General features: G+C 47.7%; 1 protein-coding gene across 3 annotated transcripts in view; it reads right to left on the reverse strand.

The window, feature by feature from the left end:
- The window catches only part of LOC106569973 (poliovirus receptor), a 73,604-nt gene that overhangs the window by 44,104 nt on the left and 10,581 nt on the right, over positions 1-18,919 (reverse strand). For all 3 annotated transcript variants that reach the window (XR_001320595.2, XM_014141770.2, XM_014141769.2), the window contains exons 2-6: positions 4,195-4,304; positions 3,634-3,877; positions 3,044-3,343; positions 2,496-2,613; positions 1,807-1,955 (exon numbers count right to left, since the gene is read on the reverse strand). Coding sequence is in view for 2 of the 3 variants with exons in the window: in XM_014141770.2 (XP_013997245.1) it covers positions 1,807-1,955; positions 2,496-2,613; positions 3,044-3,343; positions 3,634-3,877; positions 4,195-4,304 (921 nt within the window). In the remaining variant the exon portion in view is untranslated. The remainder of the gene's footprint in view (positions 1-1,806; positions 1,956-2,495; positions 2,614-3,043; positions 3,344-3,633; positions 3,878-4,194; positions 4,305-18,919) is intronic.

Below are 18,919 nucleotides of genomic sequence, written 5' to 3' on the forward strand. Positions count from 1 at the left end.
ATTAATCTAGATATGACCATTTATCAAAAAGAGGAACATCCAGTGGCCTCCAGCCAGTCCAGCCCCGAGGAGGACGTCAACGGAAATACTAGCCCCGGGTTTATGTCAGCAGACATTTCAGTGCCAGGATATCCTCGGTCTAGATTGGTTTATTATTCTGTCCCTGCGGAGGCTTGTGTGCGGGTCCAGCGGATGGCTTGCCTGAGGAAGTGGTGTGTGTGTGTTCTTCTGATCCCTTCAGAAGTGTTACAGTGAACAGTGACAACAACCGAGCCAGCTGGACCACCCACTAGGGGGAGGGGGGGGGGACTTGGAGAGAAGAGAGGTCACGACACCCTGCCAGGCCATTGAAGGTTTAGCAGGAGTCATCTCAGCGTTCTATGGGACTTTTCTGTTATTGTTTTCCCCCCGTTCTGCCTCTCCCCCCCTACACGGACAGATCCAGCTGGCGCCTTGTCGACACTAACGCGCCATCTCTGGCACGTGCCCGCTGTGCAAGTGTCGAGCGAGAGAGTGGTGCTTTTTCCCCCATCGTCAGCAGAACTCGGTTCTTGCGTTCACTCGGAGGACGTGACGTGGGTCACGTGACCGAGAGCTCCTCTTTTAAAACGGCGAGAAGGGACTTCATCTCCTACTTTGTGCCCTCCACCCTCGTTACAAACCCAACCTTAAAGGGGTGTTATAAAAGCCCCCCGCCCACAGATAAATAGCTCAGCGCTTCCATCAGAAGTTAAAGGGAACAAAGAGAGCTTTTAACAGGATTCACGAGTGAAAATAAAAAAGGTAACTGATTTGGTTTGTGCTACAAAGTGGTTTCATTTCAAAGTTGCTTTGTTTCAAATGTGTTCCTGCACACAAAACTCCCACTGTCACAGGATGAAACACTGTTCAAAGCCAAGGGCAAAGTCAATGGAGGTTGGACCAGGTTGTTTTCTCCGATACTTACAAAGATGTGGGGCTGGTGGGAGTGCCAGCCAGCCCTGATACCGTAGTCACAAGGCAACGCTGCCAGCTAGAGCACCAGAGCCTTACTTCTTCCCCACCTCCCACACGTTTCAGCAGTGTGGCGCCTACAAAGCACCTTTGTTCTCAAAGGGAGACAATTCAGAATCTCTAAAAGGATTCCCACGGATTCTAAATGTAGCTTTCGCGTTGTCTTTGGCGAGGACAAGCTCTAACTGCGCCGGTTCCACCGATCTAAAAAGTCGGCACCCATTTTGACCAGGCAGAATCCACAATGTAACAAAGTCAAGGCTCGCCAACGGAAGGCTGCTCCGTGTTAATTGGATCAATGTGTGAACGCATGGGCGCAGAGAGAGGAGACGCCGCAGCATATCTCCGAATACATCCATTTCAAAAAGAGGAAAGATCTGTTGAAAGCACATGCAGAGGAAGAGCGGACTCTTAATTGTAGGGGGGGAAAGACCTACACTGAGGATGTTGGGGGGGAGAAAAGAATACTCGGCAAACTGGCTCACACCAACTGATTTCCCCGCATGAATAAAATAACCCTTCTCAGAACCCCTACAAGCCAAACCGTCACCCAGTTACCTGCCCAGCAGATGACAGAGTAAACTGTGAGTGAACGTTCATCTCTGACAGTGTAAATGATGGAAAAGACCAGCCTGCAGGAGTTTAGCCCTGATCCCAGTGTATGTGTGTGTGTGTGTGTGTGTGTGTGTGTGTGTCCACAAATGTTTGTCTGTGTTGCACATATGCTCGTGGGTGGGATTGTATCATTGTGTGTATGTATCATTAAGTAGGAGTAGGGAGGCAGCTGTCCCATGCTCAGTGGGTTTGACTCACCGATGACCGCTGTGGTGACCTGGTGCTTGCTCACTCCCAGCCGGTTCTTCACCTCGCAGACGAAGGTGGTGTTCACAGCCTCGTCCACCTTCCGCACGATCAGCTTGTTGGCGTTGATCTGCACCGTGTCAGGCATAGGACCTGACATGCTGTGTGTGGGAGGGAGAGGGGGAAACAGGAGTGAGAGAGAGGAGAGAGAAACCACAGCCATATGACCTGTTCCTCTTCCATATTTCCCTTCCTAACTCAGAACTTCTACTGGAGGAGCAGAATGTCGGCTGCAACAACAGTCTATCTAACCGCCATCTGTCTAGCGCCACGAGACGAAACAAAGACCATGTGGTAATAATCAACAAGAAGAGAAAAACAAATTAAATATGGTTTTCTTTTCCATTTAACTGCTGCAGAGATACTTGTGTTCCCCATTAAGAGATAAAAGCAAGCTGCTGGGCCCCAGAGGACGGGCAATATTGGTAATCTAGCAGATCAGACTGGAATTGTTAATTGATTGTTTATGCCTGACTGACTCCTCCTGTTGTCTGGGAGAGACAGGGGAGACTTTGTCTAAAGTCATTCTTCCATCTCCGGGTGAATTAAGACCAAAATGGGGAAGGATACTACAAAAGTCTGGGACTGCATTGGGGGGGATACTCCAAAAGCCTGGGACAGCTATGGGATGGGATACTCACACTGTCCAAGTGACGGTGGTGGGGGCAGGGTTGCCAGTGGCCTGGCAGGTCAGGACAGCGTCGGTCCGGCCGATGTACCAGTTGTTATCATAGCCCACTATGGACACAGTCGGGGGATCTGAGAAAGAGGAGAGAGAGGGGAGGGAGGTTACTGCAAGTGAACACTGATTACCTAACTGGGGTGAAGGAGTGGAAGAGGTTTTCGCAGCAAGGGTTGACCTATAAAGCATCACGGAAACTGAAAACTACCGCCAGAGGAATGCAGAGATATGACTAGGGACTGATGTCTCACGCTAGGTTAAAACAAACACAGGGCAGCCCTAACATGCTTCTGAAATGGAGGTTGTGAACCATGCTTGTGTGATGAATATCCCAACCTTGTCTGAGACCTGAAACCTACTGCCTATATTTTTTTAAGTGTTTTTTTTTTACCCACTTGGTTGAACAAGAAGGTTATTCAAACAGTTATTTGAGTAATGCCTAGGCTTCGGCTCAGAGGGTTAACATTCTTGGGGCGTGGGTTTCAAAACCCAGTCGTTCACGCTTACACTCGACGGCCAGCTTCATGGGGAAGGTCTGGGGCTTGTCCTGGGTGCGCTGGCTGATTATGCAGGTGACCTCCTTGCCGTTGTCCTCTGGCGTGGGCACTATGCGGTAATCGCTCCTCACCGTCACCGTGCCGTCCGGACCTTTTTTGGAGGTGGTGTTTTCAGTGCCACCGACCGCTCCCATCCACTTGATGGTGGCCGCTGGCTTGCTGTCGGCAGCCTCGCATTGGGCCACGACCACTGGTTCGCCGCTGGTGCTGGCTTGGACGACAACGGGAGCTGCCGAATTCTTGGGTTTAGCTGAGAGAGAGGAGAGAGGAGAGATGGGGAGCGAATGCATGAGTGAGTTTTTGTTTGTTGTGCACATACAGGAAGTGTGATCCCTCTGAGAGTTGGATAGAAGACAGAGTGCAAGAGAAAGGCAGCGGCGAATCAGCTGGCGAGGATGGAACAAGGTGGGTGCATTGGAACTGATGCGTTTCGTGACACCGCATTCATTTGAGGACACCATTAGTCATAGCACCGGAGCCCTCTCTTCACCAAGTGCAATTAGGGCACAGACTGACAGAAAACAAACACCAGCTGCTCACCAAGCATGACCAGATTGGTGGTGCCTTGCTCATTGCCGCTGGGGTAGGTGGCGTACTCGCAGGTGTACCGCCCGGCGTCGGCCATCTTCAAGCTGGTAATGGTAATGGAGGGGCTTGTCAAGGTGCCTTTGATGAAGCGGACACGCCCAGAGAAGGGAGATTCGGGGAAGCTCTCGCCGTATGTGGGGTGAAAGACGGCAATGTTGTCCCGCTGGCCTTCCGTGGGCTCCCATATCCATGACACCTGCATCCAAGAGGAATGACAAGGAATTAGAGGGTTGCAGGACGGCAGTCAATGCACAGTGTCTATCCACATGTCCAGTCGATTTCACAGATCCAGAGGTATGATATAGCATATGGAGAGAAAGAATAACAGCCACACTGTCAACAATTTCAATGCAGAAATGTTTTCAACACTGTTGCAACATTAAAACTCTAGACAACATCATCTTCACAGTACTGTTCTTCCTTTTCAAGGAAAATCGGAGGGCAATATTTGTCTTTCTCCGCGCCAAGGCTGACGTGCACGGCAGGCTCTCTCATCAAGTGATATCTGGTTACCTGTGTGAGCTTGGTGTTTCCTCCGTCGACAAACTGGCAGCGGAGGTCGACCGACTCGGTGGGGTACGCCTCCACCTCCGTCTCCACCCTCACCCGCTGACACGAAGCAGCTGTGGATGGAGAGAGAGAGAGGAGAGAGAGAGAAACAAATAAGCATCATCAGCCTCTCATTTTCTGCCTGTGGCTCAGGTTTACAGAACCACCTCCCCTTCCACTACCAGTGTATAGTAGAGATTGATCAGTACAGCATGTCGCCAGCCAGCTCGACAAGGGTGGGCAAATAGGGTGACGGAGTCTTAGCGGGTGTGCATCTAACTGTGCAAGCGCTGTGATTGTGAGGAGTGGCTGGGAACAACTCATACTAATGCGGAGTGTAGAGTGATTGAGCAATGCATATGTGAGTGACTCTGCCCCCCCCCCTGCAGAGAGACAATGGGGCTGTCAAACTGATTCGTCTAGACGAAAAAAAGCAGCAATCAGCTCAATTTAGAGACTTTCTTTCTCAGTAACTATTTGGATTGCACCTCACCGCCGCCCCCCTCCCCAAACGACATCTTAAATCACCGGGATCAAAATGAACCATCCAGTTTCAGGATATTATTCACAGTTATGAAAAGCTTCCTCTGTCTCAGGCATAAGTGCCAAACTGGCCACATTGCTGAATGAGAAAGAGCCTTTCCAGCTTAGCACTTACAGTGTATTCAGAAAGTATTCAGAGCCCTTTTCCGCATTTTGTTACGTTACAGCCTTATTCTGAAATTGATTAAAAAAATATTTAAATGCTCATCAACACACTTTACATCATAAATACAAAGTGAAAACAGGTTTTAGGAACTTTTAGCAAATATATATAAAAAAAAAACAGAAATACCTTATTTACATAAGTATTAAGAACCTTTGCTATGAGACTCAAAATGGAGCTCAGGTGCATCCTGTTTCCATTTATCATCCTTGAGATGTTTCTACAACTTGACTGGAGTCCACCTGTAGTAAATTCAATTGATTGGACATGATTTGGAAAGGCACACACCTGTCTATATAAAATGCCACCGTTGACAGTGCATGTCAGATCAAAAACTAAGCCATGAGGTCGAACAAACTGTCCGTAGAGCTCTGAGATATGATTGTGTCGAGGCACAGATCTGGGGAAGTGTACCAAAACATTTTTGCAGCATTGAAGGCGCATGAACACAGTGGCCTCCATCATTCTTAAATGAAAGAAGTTTGGAACCACCAAGACTCTTCCTAGAGCTGGCCGCGCGGCCAAACTGAGCAATCGGGGGAGAAGGGCCTTGGTCAGGGAGGTGACCAAGAACCCAATGGTCACTCTGACAGAGCTCCAGAGTTCCTCTGTGGAGATGTGAGAAACTTCCAGAAGGACAACAATCTCTGCAGCACTCCACCAATCAGGCCTTTATGAAGCCACTCCTCAGTAAAAGGCACATGACAGCCCGCTTGGAGTTTGCCAAAAGGCAACTAAAGGACTCTGACCATGAGAAACAAGATTCTCTGGTCTGATTAAACCAAGATTTAACTCCTTGGCCTGAATGCCAAGCATCACAATCTGGAGGCGACCGGGCACCATCCCTACGGTGAAGCATGGTGGGGGCAGCATCATGCTGTGGGGATGTTTTTTAAGAGCAGGGACTGGGAGACTAGTCAGGATCGAGGGAAAGATGAACGGAGCAAAGTACAGAGAGATCCTTGATGAAAACCTGCTCCAGAGCACTCAGGACATCAGACCTGGGATTTCAGTTTTATATTTAAGAAATTTGCTGAAACGTCTAAAAACCTGCTTTTCCTTTGTCATTATGGGTTATTGTGTGTAGATTGATAAGGGGAAAAAAACAATTAAATCCATTTTATAATACAGATGTAACTTAAAATTTGGAAAAAGTCAAGGGGTTCGAATACTTTCCAAATGCACTGTATACCTGCATCATCACACCAGACTAAGAATTACTTAGAAGTATCGAAATAGAAGCCTCTGACTCACACAATTACCACCCAGCTCATTTCCTGTTAATGGCATTCTATGTTTTCCGTAAACTGATTTCCTTGTATGTCAGCTTTTTAGATAAACAAGGTATGACTACTATGAATCTTAAAAAAAAAAAAAGGTCAACTCAGCGAGATGACATTGCACGCAAGTAAACACAGTGGGTCCATTTCCACAACGACTACAAGCGTTGAAGCGCGAGGCTAAACTTCTCAGCCGTTTTGATCCTGTAGCTACCACACTGTAGCAGCGCGGAGTGCAGCCGTGTACGTGCGCAGATACTCTGTGCGACAGTGTGAGAGCAAAGTCTTACATCGCGCTCATCTCAATATCTGCGGTGCCACTCGTTGCAACGTCATCTCGCCGAGTCTACCTTTGAGCATACTCAGCGGTGCTGTGCATGAAAGACGGGCATTGCCTTGAACCGGTGCCTTCTGCAGGCTAAGCTAAGATGAATAAGAGAAGGCAAGTTAAGATTCTCTACGTCTTTCTTTCAAAGCACTTCAGTGTGAGCTTGGAGATGGCAACCACAGGAGTTCCTTTGAAAAACAATGACTTCCAGCGTCAACAGAAAACAGGTATTAGATCTGAGTGAGCGCACTATCAGGAAGGAGAGCTGTGCTTCAGTTCAATACGGGCTGACAGACATGTAGAAGACCAGAGAAAACCCAAATCCTTAGGCCGGCTTCTTACTGGCCAGTATTGACCGTCATATCATGAAAAATGTTTTATTCTATAGTCCTGTGAGACTTTAGTCATGTCGACATTCTTTCTCAGAAATATTCCTTGATCATCCCTGCATTAGTCAGGAATCATTAGGGATCATTAACATCACTAAGCAAACGGGAGTGAGCGATAGCCTATTGTCACATGGCTGATTTAACAGGCAGACTTGAGCCTATGGAATACACACAGAGCCAACGTCACATGCATCTTCCGGCTTGTAAGCTGCAGTGAGCAGGAAAGAAAAAATAATTACCACCTCAGCCATAATCAGTCGTGTTATCCACACTGGGCCAATTACAGATTTCACGCATGTGCGTTTCCCTTGCTGCCTGATGGCTTTTACTAACGCTCACCTCGTATGTACAGCGTTTGGCAATGTTGGCCAAAGTGAAACGTGGTTAAGAGAAAAAGCTGTGGAAATGAGGAAAAATGATTCGAGGAAGCTTTACGACCTGGAGTCCGGCTCATTTAAAAAAAAAAAATAGCGTGATCGGTTCTGTACGCGGAGCACCCTTGACATTTAACAATCCGAACAAGTAAAAATATAGTTAGTCAAGCGCATAGGCGTAATTACCGAGATTTCTGCCAGAATGATGTGAAAATGGCAAGTGGGGAAGGCACACAAATGAATAACAAGGGTTCAGGGAGGAGGTGCTCTGCTGGAGGCACTTGAAGAGCCGTGTTATTTCAGGCTGGATTGGAGACAGAAGAACAGGTACGGGTTCTGGCTGAGTTGTCAGGCAGCCAAAATGAAAAAAAAAAAAAAAAAAAAGAGAGAGAGAGAGAGGAGAAGAAAGAGAAAGATGGAAAGGGAGGGAGGGGAGAGCGCAACAGAATTAGGGAAAGAGAGATGGAGAGAAATAGAGATCGAGGGAGGGAGGGAAATAGAGCGAGAGAGAGCAAGAGAGAGAGAGGAGAGAGACAAAGAGAGAGTGGGGAGAGACAAAGAGAGAGTGGGGAGAGAGAAAGAAATGGAGATGAGGAGAGAGAGAGAGAGAGAGAGCCAAGGCCTGCAGAGGCGGTACTAGAGGAGGGTGGAGGGCATAGGTGCAGAGAAACTACAGAGTGAGCTGGGAGAATGGGTGAGTTGCATGTGGGCACTCTGTTATTTTTTTGTCCTTTTTTTTTAAACACCAAAATAGATGAAAAAAGAAAGCAGGAAAGAGGATAGAGTGCTGCTGTGTACTTTAGCCCAGAATGTGTCGAACACGAAATGAGTCGAAAGCAAAGGCACTTTTCCCGCCCGCCACTCTTTATGTGACTGACCCCTGTGATGAGCGTTGGTGCAGTGATGACATCTCTGCCATATTAAAGCAGACCTCCGGTGAGCCGGCCCATTCATCCCCCTCTCCCTCCCTCCCTCCCTTCCCATATCTGAATCCATTAGCTCTGCAGGTACACTGATCACAGCCAAATGGGCCACGCTAGAGGATTAGGCCCTGGCAGCTAGGGTCATACCACTCTCTCTCTCCCCCTCTCTCTCCCCCTCTCTTCTATTCAAACACACGAGGCACACCCTAACATGGGCAGAGCACAAACTCAATAAACACACACCGTGCAGGGACAAAGACACACCTCACAATGATACACACACGCGCACGCAGAGGGACACACACTCAGAGTGCCTCCAGCTGTTTCCCCCTGACTCTCCTGTCGATCGGACAGACACTAAGCAGACTGATCCTCTCAACTCTGGCTGTCGCTGACTGCCGGCGAGCTCTCTCGCTCTCCAATTCTCCCCCGCTCTACCTCCGTTCTGTTCAGCCCCTCCGCTCCCCCTCCTCTCGCTCTTTCTCTCTTCCTCCCAAGGTCAAAGTAGCGCTCCCTTCTATCTTCTCTGCATTCCCCAATCCCTTAGTCCCCATCTCTCTCATCTCCACCACTTTGCTCCATGTCAGTGTGCCCCTCTTCATCCACCGCCCTTCCGCGTTTCTTCCTTTTATCTCCCAGGGTCTCAAGTCGTCTCTCTTTACCTCCAATGTCCTGTCACATCGTTCATTCCCTCTGAAGCCTCTCTCCTGCTTGTACACACCGACTCACTTTCTCCCCTCTCTTTGTGCCGTTCTGCTACCTTGTTAATTTTCCTATTCCGCCCGCCTGTTCTTGTAAAAGGGAGGATGGTGATATGTATGGTGTGTGTGCACAAGCTATATAAAGAGACATACTGAGAAAACGAAAAAAGATTCAATGTGTGTGTGTGCGCGCGCGCGTGCGTGTGTGTGTGAGAGAGAGAGAGAGAGAACTGGCGATTGCAAAATCTGCATAGCATATAGTGTGTTCCACTCGGAGTGAATCCTCCTCCCAGAGGACCCAGAGTGGTTCGGTAGCCATGCATCACGTCTGTGGAACGTCTCTCCAAGCACACGGCTACAGCTCTACTCCCCAGCCCTCCTGTGATAAATGTATGTGGGGCCTCAGCGCTTCCTCTCACAAACCTGCTAACATACACCCCCCCCCCCAAACACAGTCAGCCTATCTCCACACAGAAAGGAAAGAAGCTGTTCATTTGGTTAGAGATGCACGCTTATCAAACATGCATGAATGTGGACGTAGAATATGTACATGTTTGTCTTCATACTTCTACATACAATTATTTTAGCGTTCCTCTTCACAAAGAGCCCAAACACAGCCCTGCAGCCTTGGCGCTCCATTCTGCCCAGTTAATAATTCATCCGTCTGGTTAAGAGGAGAGAGCGCTCCCTCTTAAATTATTGACAAGCAACATCTACACTGCACCTGACCAAGGGGAGGAGGACTAAACAGATAGGGAGGAGGAGAGGGTGAGGGTGCGGCAGGAATGAAATGACAGAGAGATGGAGAGAGAGAGCGAGAGAGAGGGTATAGGTGGATTGCCGAGGTTCCCCATTATTTCAAAGCGTCGTCGATGTCTTGTTGCCACGGACTCCACTGCGTCGGTCACCGGGGCCGCAATATTCATTTGAGAGCCATTAGAGACAGTCGCTTGTTTGCCGGCACACAGCACAGGAAGTTAACGAGTGAATGTCAGCCGACAGAGAAAAGCACTTCATTCGTCTTAAGTCCAGTTGCACATTGTTGCGCCCGGTGACTTTGTCTCACTTCAACAATCGTCTCCGTTAAGAGTGGTCAACGACAAGCCAGACCACGCCCATTTTAAACGTCTTTGATCGAGGTCTGTTGAAAGAACGGGCGTCACACCTTCCTTACATCCTTGCAACAAATACGAAAGGGAAAAGATATGTAGGAGCTGGAGAAATGGGAAGGGAGAAGTCCTTTGTGCACATTTGACATTGTTTGGACAACGCCTTTTTTTTCCTGTGGTGGGATAAACCCAGATATTCCCTATTACCACATGTCAAAGCCATAAAGAAAAGCCACACCACCACAATTACAGGGCACCCACTCTGGTTCCTTTACCAGAAATCCCAGACTATGGGCTCCAAGTCCCACAATCCATCCAAAAATTACACTTCCCAGAATTCCACCTTGGCTTTACATGAAGAAAAAAAAAAAAGACATTGTATTGTCACATAGACCGGATAGGTGCAGTGAAATGTGTTGTTTTAATGAGTGTTTGTCAACTATGGCAGCGTTTCCCAAACTCAGTCCTGGGGACCCCAAGGGCTGCACGTTATGGGATCTCATCAAGCTTTGACTATTTGAAAATCAGCCGTGTAGCTCCAGGGCAAAAACCAAAAGGTGCACCCCTTGGGGACAGAGTTTGGGACATGCTGCTCTACCGGCTGTCGTGTAATGCATACCTGTCACGTGCCGGAGCAAAGACGTATCTGGATAGGGATTAAAGTCAGCGTTTTAGAAGGGTATTTATTCCTGAATCTAAATGTAATCTTATAACTAGAAATATGGTGAATGATAAACTAGCTTTGCGAGGGTGAGAAACAGAACGGTGTAGGGGAAGGTTGGGTGGGGGTTGGGCTCCATTGACAGTCAATCATCACGTTAAGAAAACCACCCAGGAGGAGAAACGTTGAACTACATTAAAGGGCAAGAGACTTATCCACTAGAATGAGAATAGGCAGCTTAACCCATGTACAGTTGAAGTCAGAAGTTTACCTACACCTTAGCCAAATACATTTAAAGTCAGTTTTTCCACAATTCCTGACATTTAATCCCAGTAAAAATTCCCTGTTTTAGGTCAGTTAGGATCACCACTTTATTTTAAGAATGTGAAATGTTAGAATAATAATAGTAGAGAGAATTATTTATTTCAGCTTTTATTTCTTTCATCACATTACCAGTGGGTCAGAAGTTCACATACACTCAATTAGTATTTGGTAGCATTGCCTTTAAAATTGTTTAACTTGGGTCAAACGTTTTGGGTAGCCTTCCACAAGCTTCCCACAATAAGTTAGGTGAATTTTGGCCCATTCCTCCTGACAGAGCTAGTGTAACTGAGTCAGGTTTGTAGGCCTCCTTGCTCGCACACGCTTTTTCAGTTCTGCCCACAACTTTTTGATAAGATTGAGGTCAGGGCTTTGTTATTGCCACTCCAATACCTTGACTTTGCTGTCCTTAAGCCATAACTTTGGAAGTATGCTTGGGGTCATTGTCCATTTGGAAGACCCATTTGCGACCAAGCTTTAACTTCCTGTCTTGAGCTGTTGCTTCAATATATCCACATAATTTTCCCTCCTCATGATGCCATCTAGTTTGTGAAGTGCATCAGTCCCTCCTGCAGCAAAGCACCCCCACAACATGATGCTGCCATCCCTGTGCTTCAGGGTTGGGATGGTATTCTTCAGCTTGCAAGCCTCCCCCATTTTCCTCCAAACATAACAGTCATTATGGCCAAACAGTTCTATTTTTGTTTCATCAAACCAGAGAACATTTCTCCAAAAAGTACGATCTTTGTCCCCATGTGCAGGTGCAAAACGTAGGCTGGCTTTTTTTATGGCGGTTTTGGAGCAGTGGCTTCTTCCTTGCTGAGCGGCCTTTCAGGTTATGTCGATATAGGACTCATTTTACTGTGGATATAGATACTTTTGTACCTGTTTCCTCCAGCATCTTCACAATGTATTTTGCTGTTGTTCTGGGATTGATTTGCACTTTTCGCACCAAAGTACGTTCATCTCTACGAGACAGAACGCATCTCCTTCCTGAGCAGTATGACGGCAGTGTGGTCCCATGGCGTTTGTACAGATGAACGTGGTACCTTCAGGTGTTTGGAAATTGCTACCAAGGATGAACCAGACTTGTGGAGGTCTACAATTTTTTTTCTGAGGTCTTGGCTGATTTCTTTTGATTTCCCCATGATGTCAAGCAAAGAGGCACTGAATTTGAAGGTAGGCCTTGAAATACATCCACAGGTACAATTGACTCAAATTATGTCAATTAGCCTATCAGAAGCTTCTAAAGCCATGACATCATTTTCTGGAATTGTCCAAGCTGTCTAAAGGCACAGTCAACTTAGTGTATGTAAACTTCTGACCCACTGGAATTGTGATACAGTGAATTATAAGTGAAATAATCTGTCTGTAAACAATTGTTGGAAAAATGACTTGTGTCATGCACAAAGTAGTTATCCTAACCGACTTGCCAAAACTATAGTTTGTTAACAAGAAATTTGTAGAGTGGTTGAAAAACTAGTTTTAATGACTCCAACCTAAATGCATGTAAACTTCCGACTTCAAATGTATGTATTACAGACCAATCACTCTTCTGAACACCGATGAAAAGATCCTGGGAAAGGTTCATGTAAATACATTTGAGGAAGGTCCTTGGAGGAATAATTAGTCCTGCTCAGACTGGGTTTATGTCATACTGCATTGTTACAGTTAAGCCAGTAAGCCATTAAAAACGGGTGATTAACATACTGCGGGTTGTTCCAGACTCATCTGCTCAATTGCCTGGTTATTGATTTTGTACAGTGGTCTTATCTGGTAGCCTCTGTAAACTGTAGTACTCCATCGGGGAGGCGTCGGGTTATGTTTATTCTGTTGCCTGAGAGTGAGCGACAGGCTGATGGAGGAATAACAGCGTGAACCCCCGAGGAAAGAACACCCCGCACCGCAGATGTTGGCCTACGTCAGTTGGGTATTCTTTTAAGTAAGTGGGCACAAAATGCAGCTTAAATATTGCTTATTTGCCCCCCCCCCCCAACCTAGCAGTGGGTGGGAGGCCATCGACGGCTTGTAAACAATGAGGTTTCAAATAGCAGCTGATTCACTCCAGGCACTGGGCTAGCCCTAATGAAGATACTTTCCCTGTTTTGCTTCAGTCAACCCTCAACTACTTGAAATGATGATGATACCATCGGTTAGCTAGCTGAATACCAGGAAACTACTGTATTAGCACACTACGACCCTGAATGGGAGGCAACACGCAGCGAGTGCACTATTCAACGGAAACAACCTCCGTTTCAACTCCAGACGGCAGTCAAAGGTCGCACTGCGCACACCATTTCTGCCAATACAGCAAACTTGACACGCCTTTGGTATAGATTTGGTGACGTTAGATATTTATAAGGGCAGCAAAGACATAGCCGTAAGGGTAAAACAGCGGTTGGAGTTTAGTTGCGTCAGAGCCAACCTGGTAGAGGTTTCTCTCGGCTGTGGTTCAGGAGTTTAGTTGCGTCAGAGCCAACCTGGTAGAGGTTTCTCTCGGCTGTGGTTCAGGAGTTTAGTTGCGTCAGAGCCAACCTGGTAGAGGTTTCTCTCGGCTGTGGTTCAGGAGTTTTCACTCAGGGCCGGTAAATCACAAACACGCGGGTGGTGAAATAATGCCGGCTTTGTGACTTAAGTCCTCAAATTAGGTGTCTTGCTGCTTTTAGCCCTATTGAGGGATTCACACCGATTAAAAAAAAAGACCCAAATCTCTCATCTCTGGCTCCTGGGCTGGGGCCGGGCTGCTCTCTCCCGTTGATTACATTCATATCTGGCTCTGCTCTGATCCCTGGATTTCCCGGATCGCGGGCACAATCTGTCAGATGGGTTGGGGGAAAAAAACATAACGGGAGAAATCTAATTAAATAACATCAGTTCCTGGGGCTAAAAGATACTCCTCATGTCTAGCACCTGTGAATGAGACGGTAGAAGAGTCCTTTTCACCTCTACTCCAATAAAACCGACGTGACTGGCAGGTCATAAAGTTGCAGTCACTTCTTCCTCAATAAAGGAAAGATACGATTGCTTAAGATCACCATGGACAAGGTTCCTGGATGTCACAGTCCAGCTGATCTCACACTGCACCTAAATGAGGCGGGGCGTCAACCTTGTCAGAGTCCATAAATTCAGTTTTGGTTTCTGGTGACTCTCTGGCCACAACAAACATCTTAATTTTCATCTCAGTTCCATCTGGTTAGCAATGCTAAACTATCACACACAGACGAGATATTGTACCAGTGCCCTTCAATCAAAACATATCGAAATGTCCTTGGGGGAGATTAGTCTGGACGAGAGACTGTCCAAATCCCTCCCCTCTCTCGGCAACAATATCAATATTTTCATGACTCAATCAAGCCAACTGTAAACAAGTCGTAAACAGAATGTAATTCGATCCCAACCCAGCTCCTGATTTCCAGGAACGCATGGTCGTCAAGGAGATGTGATGGAGTCAGTGTGAACGAGGCGAAGCAGCTGTGAAGCTGAACAGCAGCTGTTCTTTCTCAGTCACACATCTGGTGACAGCCCGCTCATCACAGAGCAGACAGACTGCCAAGGGTGGATAGATAAGGTGGTTGGGGGGGGCTGTAATAGAGCTGGAACAGACTAGTCATGTAGGCCTATACAAGGATGGATAATCGCATATTTATTAATTTAACATATTTGCAAAGCTGTTATTCTATCCTCAACAGCACTGATGAAAATATGCCTTCACATACAGATGATCACGTGTGGGTACAGAATCTGAGGTATGGCAGTTTGAAAGTGTCGATATGCCAACCAGTGAAACTAACGTACGAGGATGAAGAACGACTTAATGTACAAGACTACAAGATTCAATAGAGAGCTGGTAGGTATGCTTCGAGAACATTGTAATTCCAAACAGGCTTCTCCCCAGGAAACCTTATCACTTGCTAAGCCCCCGTCTCCAAGAGTCTCTTCACTCCGCCTCCCTTCAGTCCCATCCACTGCGTCTTTCAGTCTGTCCTTCCTCTCAGTCGCTTGCTTTCATGTTTCCCTCTCTCTACACCACATCAGTCTCCCCTCAAAAAGACAAAACAGGAAATACCCCGCCAAGTCTGGAGAATATCCAGCCATCTGCATTTCTTTTAACACCTTGCCAAGCCTCTGTCACAGCACAGATAAGGCATGCAAAGCGATCATAAAAGTGACAGACGCACGCACAAACAGAATAACAAGGTTATATGGTTGCTCAAACCATATACACTCCTCGGACAGTTTATTAGGTACACCACCCCGTTCAACGAAAATGGATCGCTCCAACAGACAGTGAGTCACGTGGCCGTGGCTTGCTATATAATGCAGGCAGACAGGCATTGAGGCATTCAGTTACTGTTTGATTGAGTGTTAGAATGGGCAAAACGAGTGACCTAAATGACAGAGAGGGGTATAATTGTCGGTGCCAGGCGCACCAGATCCAGTACCTCAGAAACGGCCGCCCTCCTGGGCTTCTCACGCACAACCGTGTCCATCTAGGGTTTACCAGAGAATGGTGCGACAAACAAAAAAACCTCCAGTCAGCGGCAGCCCTGTGGGTGAAAACAGCTCGTTGATGGGAGGTCGAAGGAGAATGGCAAGAATCGTGCAAGCTAACAGGCGGGCCACAAACATACAAATAACGGCACAGTACAACGTTGGTGTGCAGAACGGTATCTCAGAACGCACAACTCGTCGGTCCTTGTCACGGATTGGCTATTGCAGCAGACGACCACACTGGGTTCCACTCCACACACGATCACCAACACTGGACAACTGAGGAGTAGGAAAACGTTGCCTGGTCCAACAAATCCTGGTTCATGTTGCGTCATGCTGATGGCAGAGTCAGGATTTGGCGTAAGCAGCATGAGTCCATGGACCCATCCTGCCTGGTATCAACGGTACAGGTGGTTGGCAGTGGTGTAGCGCCATCCAATCTGCAGCAACTGCGTGATGCCATCACGTCAGCATGGACCAACATCCATGTGGATCGTTTCCGACCTATAATACATTCCCCAGAGAATTCAGGCTGTTCTGGATGCAAAGGGGGGTCCGACCCGGCACTAGATGGGTGTACCTAATAAACTGGCCAAGTGAGTGTACACAGTCACTGGGGTCTACCAAGGTCTTTACCCTGTCTGATTTTAACATAAACATCCTCATATAAAAATACTAGTGAAGCGGTGCTCTCCACATTCACCCACCGCTTTGGGAATATGCGCCCTGCGTGGGTATCAGCTTACAGAGTCAATGGAACTTGAGCCCTTTTCATGTAGCAGCATGTTCACCACTATGACCGTGGGACTGATTTCTCACATTCATCAAAAAACTAGGGCAGAAAAGACCACTAAAACAAAACTGGTCAGGAAACTCAGGCTGGTCTATTTTCTGTGTGGTCTAACATGCTAGCCTGGCCAAGGTCTGTGAGCTGAGCAAACGGCTGCACGCCGTGTGAGGTCTTCACCAGAGGAAATGCCCATGATGCGAAAAATTGTGTTTTGTTATTCTCCCGATTTTATCTTGGTGTGTTTATTTAGTAGCCGAGGTCCACGCAGAACAATTGAGCCGTCCATCTACCCACTCAGCAAGAGCAACAGTGGTCATTTCATCTGGCCATTTGGCTCGACCCTAATTCAATGGGCAGCTGCACAGAATCCTTGCATCACCCGACTCACGGATAGAGATGCACAGGGTGTGTGGAGTCTATCCATTTCACTGTCAGCTAGAGCAGTAGCTCGGCACCGATTCAGCTCAATTAAATTCTAACCAATGAGGGCTGTAGAAGAACCCTTGCATCATTGGAATTTACTGATGTCGATTCACGGGGCGTTTGAGTCCATCCGTTTCAGTGTCAGATCAGTACATCTGTGCAGATTGCCGCTCAGCTCCGACGATGCGAAACAGCCTCCGACTCTCCCCACTGGCTTCTGTGGAAATCTCCCACGCCAGGCCTCCCCATTCATCATCACCCCAGTCTCGCCCCCTCTCTGATGTGCTCTCCCAGAGTACTGACCTTCATCACTTCAGCTCATTACGGAGAACCGTAGACACCTTCCCTGTCAGCTTAGCACTCCCCCCTCCCCGGCTTTCGATTGCATTACTTATGAGGCCACCCCACCTCTCTCCTCTCTGCCTTCTGTTCCGCCCTCCGTCTCAGTGACAGATCATCTCCTCTGTTAACGCAGTACAATTCCCTCCATTATCTCTCCCTTCGACTACTTCCTTTCGTCTGCTGCGGTAGTTTCGCTCTTTCCTGCTGTTCTCACTCGCTGTTACCATTCACCCCATTCTGGTTCTTCACACAGTTCCCACCACCTCTTTTTTTTCCCCCTCTCCTCTGATTTCTTCCTGTCAGATCTCTCTTTCGCTATCTCCCTATTCATCAACACCTGTGTGTCGTTATCCCAGTGGGTAAATAGAGGCAGATTACCCAACTGTTTTCCCTATGCAGTTTCGAATTCAGCCCGAGCATCCTCTGATCCAAACCTACACCACAGTATGAAGCGCCCTTACTTCTGATTCTGGGTCAGTTGTTATGGACACCGCTTCAGGAGGATGCCTGCGTGGCAAAACAAAGCCTCCGCTCGGGCTCCCGGTGTGATCGCTAAATAGGTTCACGCCAGCGTCAGCCTGTCCTGTTCCTGTAAACTCCAGCATGGTTCCCCCTACAGTGTAGGTACTGTCTAACGAAGTCCTGTAGCCATCACGGCTAATGGAGCCGTCACAATGCTTATTCCAACAGTGCCGGGGGCATGGACCCTCTCCAGCATCCGCTGCCTTAGCCGATGGGAGGCGGCACCGCGGCACAGCTTATCTGGCAGACAACTAGAGTGACAAAGACCCAGAGTGACAGTCTGTGTGCGAGTGTGTCTGTCGGGGTCAATGGCAGCGGTGTCACTAGAGATTCGTAGCGATATGATGACACATTAGCCCACATTTGTTCTGGAAGGAAGGAGTGTCCGCTGAGCGATACTAAACTACCACTGAGACGGTGGCCCAGGATAGAGTGACTGTTCCATTCACAGTCATTGAAAGTGTCTGCCGAGATGCCAAATTGGCTCTCTTGTCCACCACTACCCCAATTGGAAACGAGCTTGGCGGAGGCGGTGTACCATTCCCTGAAGTTTAACTCATTGAGAAACTGAGTTCCGTTGGCTTTACGTTGAACTTAATCTGTAATCTTTTAACCATTTTATCTGGAGGCTGACCGCACTAACGAAGAATGGAATGCCAGAAATGCTCCCCTCATGTTGGTCACTCTGGAGGGCCCATTGCATTCCCCCCCTCACATTTGCTCTCCTTCACTTCCCTCCCGTTCACATCTGAATAAATAAACATGGGGTGGAGGTGTGGGAAAGTAGGGCACTTCAACCTGGATGTGATGTACCAGCCTCTCTCATTTGCAGAGAGAGGACAAGGACAGACACAGACACAGACACAGACACAGACACAGACACAGACAGACAGACAGACAGACAGACAGACAGACAGACAGACAGACAGACAGACAGACAGACAGACAGACAGACAGACAGACAGACAGACAGACAGACAGACAGACAGACGTTACTGCGAATTGGAGCAACTATGTGAACACTAATTACCTACTGAGGTGCAGGAGCGGGAGAGGCTTCAACACAGGGGAAAGGAGAGATTGAGAGCATGTCTGCTAAAGAGGGGAATGGTTTGAAAAAAGCAAATAATCAGGCAGTTTGTGCCAGAATGAGCTAAAGAATATCATATAACATAAGACATGGAGGGCTGGGTTTAAGAGGCAAACAGAGAGTAGATGGAGGGCTGGGTTTAAGAGGCAAACAGAGAGTAGATGGAGGGCTGGGTTTAAGAGGCAAACAGAGAGTAGATGGAGGGCTGGGTTTAAGAGGCAAACAGAGAGTAGATGGAG

Source organism: Salmo salar, chromosome ssa14 (genome assembly GCF_905237065.1).
Source record: "Salmo salar chromosome ssa14, Ssal_v3.1, whole genome shotgun sequence".
Lineage (NCBI taxonomy): Eukaryota > Metazoa > Chordata > Actinopteri > Salmoniformes > Salmonidae > Salmo > Salmo salar.